Source organism: Penaeus vannamei, chromosome 13 (genome assembly GCF_042767895.1).
Source record: "Penaeus vannamei isolate JL-2024 chromosome 13, ASM4276789v1, whole genome shotgun sequence".
In the NCBI taxonomy this organism is placed as follows: Eukaryota; Metazoa; Arthropoda; class Malacostraca; order Decapoda; family Penaeidae; genus Penaeus; species Penaeus vannamei.
In genome coordinates, this window is record NC_091561.1 from 43799265 (window position 1) to 43804264 (window position 5000).

The 5000-nt window shown below is 45.6% G+C and overlaps 1 protein-coding gene across 1 annotated transcript in view; it reads left to right on the forward strand.

Annotated features, from left to right (window-relative positions):
• Window positions 1-5000, forward strand: part of LOC138863822 (uncharacterized) — an 80944-nt gene that overhangs the window by 74369 nt on the left and 1575 nt on the right. Inside the window, exons 2-4 of the mRNA XM_070129300.1 lie at window positions 1986-2336; window positions 3854-3987; window positions 4766-5000. The exon at window positions 4766-5000 is cut by the window's right edge and continues 60 nt beyond it. Of these exons, the coding sequence (XP_069985401.1) occupies window positions 1986-2336; window positions 3854-3987; window positions 4766-5000 (720 nt within the window). The remainder of the gene's footprint in view (window positions 1-1985; window positions 2337-3853; window positions 3988-4765) is intronic.

Here is a 5000-nt window from a genome sequence, read left to right on the forward strand (position 1 = left end):
AGAGAGAGAGCAGCAGAAGGGGGGAGTGAAAGAGAGAGAGAGAGAGAAGGAAGGGGTGGAATGAAAGAGCGAGAGAGAGAGAATCTCTGTTGCCAGATAAAAAAGAAAAGAAAAAATCGTTGCTGCCAGATAAAAAAGGATAAGAAAAAAAAAAAAACAGAATCAAGTGACAGCGTTGGTGGCGGGAAAACAGAAAGAGAAAAAACAGAAAGAGAAGAAAAAAAGTAATATATACTGGTATCGAGAGTGCGTGCGAGTCGGGTATTTCAGCGGCTTGTCTGACTTTTAAGCTGTGGGTGTCAAAGTAGCTTGCTTTCCACGTCAATGAGCAGAGAGAGAGAGAGAGAGAGGAGGAAGGGGGAGGGAGGGGAGAGAGAGAGAGTGGGGGGGGGGAGGAAGGAAGGGGAGTGGAAAGAGAGCGCAGAGAGAGGATAGAGAGGGGAGGAAGAGGAAGAAGGGAAAGAGTGAATGAGAGGGAGAGAGAGAGTGGGGGGGGAGGAAGGGGGAAGTGAAAGAGAGAAAGTAGGGGGGGGAAGGGGGGAGTGAAAGAGAGAGAGAGAGAGTGGGGGGGAGTGAATGTGGGAGTGAAAGAGAGAGGGAGGAAGAGAAAGAGAGAGAGGAGGAAGAAGAAGAAGGGGTGGGGTGAAAGAGAGAGAGAGAGAGAGAGGAAGAAGGGGGAGGGAGGGAGAGAGAGAGAGTGGGGGGGGGGGGAGGGAGTGAAAGAGAGCGGAGAGGAGAGGAGTGGTAGGAAGAGAGAAGAAGGGGGAGAGTGAAAGAGAGGGAGAGAGAGAGAGAGTGGGGGGAGGAAGGGGGAGTGAAAGAGAGACAGAGAGCAGGAGGAAAGCGGGGAGCTACGAAAGAGAGAGAGAAGGAAGGAGGGAGTGAAAGAGAGAGAGAGAGTGGGGGGAGGAAGGAGAAGAAGTGAAAGAGAGAGAGAGAGAGAGGAGGGGAGGAAGAGGAAGAAGGGAAGAATGAGAGACAGAGGAGGAAGGGGGAAGAGGAAGACAGAGAGAGAGAGGGGAGGGAGGGAGGAAGGAGGAAGAAGGGGGAGAGGGAAGGAGGGAGAGAGAGTGGGTGGGAAGAGGAAGAAGGGGAGAAGAGTGAGAGAGAGAGAGAGAGAGGAAGGTGGGAGTGAGAGAGAGAGAGAGCAGGAATGAGAGAGGAAAAGAGATGAAAGAGGGAGGAAGATAGAGGAAGGGGATAAAGAAGAGAAAGTGAAGTTGAGAGGAAGAGTAAAATATAGATAGAACGATGTATAGAGGGAATGGAAGAAAAGGAAAAGGGGGAGATCTGAAAGAACCAGAAACCAACATGCAACGAAAAAATAATAATAAGGAAGAGAAGGAATAGAAAGACAACGAAAGAAAGAAACGACAAAGAAGAAAAGAATTCAGTAGAAGCGACAACAGCGAGAGGGGAAAGTTCCGCACGACTTGCCAAAAATCCTTCTGGATGTGGGAAGAAGGACGCAGGATATGTGTGGTTTGCGAGAGGATTTCCTGGACTCGGGTGTCTCTCGGGCGAATGGGTGACAGATAGAGTCTCGTTCGCGGGCGTGTACAGGTGGGGCGGGCGTCCCAAGGTCGGGTGGTCGTCTCTTCTTTTTTTTTTAAGTTTTCCTTGGGTCACTCCTCGGGAATGGCGCTGGTTTCCCGTTTTCTGTGGAGGTTTTTTCGTTTTCTTTCTTTTTTATGGGGGGGTACGTTTTCTTTTCTTGATTTTCCTTATTGCGTTTTTTCTTTTTTTTTCTTTTTTTCACTTTTTGTCTGTTGCTTTGTTTATGCATGTTTACTTTTATTCTTTTTTATTTTTATTTTTATTTATTTTTTTGTTTCATTTTTGTTTTGTTTGAGGAGCAAAAGATAGAACGATTGATTATTCTTTTTTATTTTCATTTTCATTTATTTTTTTGTTTTGTTTTTGTTTGTTTAGCAAACTTATTAAAAGATAGAACGATTGATTACCAATTTCCTCTCTCCCTCCAGACGTGGTGGGCGGCCTGCACATCACCAAAGTGGGCGTGTCGACGCCCCTTGCCGTGGGCGAGAGCGGCTGGCTGGAGTGCGAGTGGGCGGACGACGGCGACAGCATCTACGCACTCAAGTGGTACCTCGGCCTGGACGAGTTCTACCGCTGGACGCCCGCTGAGGACCCGCCCGTGAAGACCTTCAAGATCCGCGGCGAGCCCCTGCGGGTGGACGCCTCCGCCTCGCACAAGGGCCGCGTCCGCATCCAGGCCGTGACGCTGGCGGCCGCGGGCGTGTTTCGCTGCGAGGTGTCCGCGGAGGCGCCGTCCTTCCACACGGAGTCCCACGTCGCCTACATGACCGTCGTGGGTGAGTCGCTCCGTCCTTGGGTCTCCTGCGTCGGGGCTCTGGGAAGGGCGAGATCAGTAGCAGCTCGAGGAGGTGTCATGGCTTCCGTTTTGATGATTGTTCAATAAAAAATATAACCATTAAAGTCATTATTTTCCTTGTTTTGATGATAATAACGAAAAAAATAACCATTAAAGTCATTATTTTCCTTCCTTTTTGAAAATCGAAGAGACCAAAATGATCGACCATATTCACAAAGCATCCGTAACTTTTGTGACGTCATCAAAATAAACCCCCATGTGCTTTTGTATTTTTTTTTTTTTCTCTCTCTCTTTCCAAAAATAGAATCAGACGCCATGACACCTCGAGTTGCTAATGATCTAGCCTTTCTCTCTGGGCTCTCGGTAGCTTTGTTGTTATTTTTATTTTCATTACTTCCTCTAATCCTAATTAGCTTACTGCACTATTGTTGTTGTTATTAGTTGTAGTAGGATTAGGAATAGTATTGTTATTATGATGATGATAGAACGATAATGATAAAAAAATAATGGTATTGATGGTAATAATAATATAATAATAATAGTAGTAGTAGTAATGATGGTAATAATAATAATAGTAATGATAATTATTGCTATTATTACTATCATTATCCTCATTATCATTATTCACAGTAGTAATAGTCTTGGCATCATCATTAATATTTCTTGTAGTGTTTGTATGTGAAAAGTGTCGTCCCGTTTTCTTTAAAAAGTCTTTAAGGGTAGACATTTTTATTTTCTGTTTTAAAAATCTCTCGCAGCTTTCTAAGAAAACCGAGCATAGAGTAGTATAATATTAATGCTGGGATTGTTTTAATCTGTCCGAATCTAATTTAAATTTCAGGGTTATGATATTCTGCATAAAAAATACTGTTTATATTTAGGAAACCCTCTCTTAGGAGATTGCATTAGAATTGCAGAAACCATATTAAAAGACCATCCTATTTAGGCTGTGCATGCATGCAATCTCAAATATTCTCTTTCTCTCTCTCTCTCTCTCTATCTATCTGTCTATCTCTCTATCTATCTATCTGTCTATATCTTGAGCTCGTGCGCACACACACACACACACACACACACACACACACACACACACACACACACACACACACACACACACACACACACACACACACACACACACACACACACACACACATTCTCTCTCTCTCTCTCTCTCTCTCTCTCTCTCTCTCTCTCTCTCTCTCTCTCTCTCTCTCTCTCTCTCTCTCTCTCTCTCTCTCTCTCTCTCCTAAGTCCTCTTTATGACCCCTCTCTTATTCCTCTTTTATCACCTCTCTTTTATTCCTCTTCATCCCCCCTCTCTTATTCCTTTTTATCACCTCTCTTTCATTACCCCCTCTCCCTTATTCCTCTTTATCACCTCTCTTTCATTACCCCCTCTCTCTTATTCCTCTTTATCACCCCTCTCTTATTCCTCTTTATCACCCCTCCCTTATTCCTCTTTATCACCCCTCTCTTATCTCCCTCGTCCTCCAGACCTCCCCGACGAGAAGCCGAGGATCAGCGTTCCACAGGACACGTATCAGCTGGAGGAGGACGTGTTTCTGAACTGCTCCTCGCCCCGGTCGCAGCCTCCTGCCGAGCTCACCTTCTACGTCAACGGGGAACAGGTAAGGAGGGCGATAGATAGGGGTAGATGGTGGGGAATTGTGGATTGAAAGAGGGCGATAGATAGGGGTAGATAGTAGATAAGGATAGATGGTAAGGAATTGTGGAATTAAGGAGAGCGATAGATAGGGGTAGATAGTAGATAGGGATAGAGAGTAAGGAATTATGGAATTAAGGAGAGCGATAGATAGGGGTAGATGGTGGGGAATTGTGGATTGAAAGAGAGCGATAGATAGGGGAAGATGGTGGGGCATTGTGGATTGAAAGAGGGAAATAGATAGGGGTAGATAGTGATAGAAAGTAAGGAATTATGGAATTAAGGAGAGCGATAGATAGGGGTAGATGGTGGGGCATTGTGGATTGAAAGGGGGCGATAGATAGGGGTAGTTGGTAGATAGTGATAGAAGGTAAGGAATTCTGGAATTGTAGAGAGCGATAGATAGTAGAATTGTGGAATTAAAGGGAGCGATAGATAATAGAGAATTTTGGAATTAAAGAGAGCGGTAGATAGTAAGGAATTGTGGATTAAAATCTCCAAACATGATAATGATAATGATAATGGTGATGATAATAATAGTGATAATGACAATAGTAATAATAATAATAGTGATAATGATGATAGAAGTGATAATAGATATATTACTACTACTAATGATCATAATAACAGTAATAGATAAATAAACCAACAACCCACTACCACAACCAAGACCTCGAAATCCCCCACCCCACCCCACCCCCACCATTCTAACCCCCCCTTCTCCCTCTCTCCCCCTCCCCCAGGCCGACCCCTCCTGGCTAGTCCCCCAAAACGCCATCGCAGAGGACCCCGCCCCCTCCTCCCACCACCACCACCACCACCACCCACCGGGACTCCAGACGGCGGTGCTGGGTCTCAGGTTCACCCTCTGGCCGCGTCTCCTTCGCCGTGGGTCGGTGGTGGTCAAGTGCACGGCCTCGATCCTCAACTTGTACTGGGACAGCAGCGAGGTGGCGATTCGGGTCGACCAGCCGTACC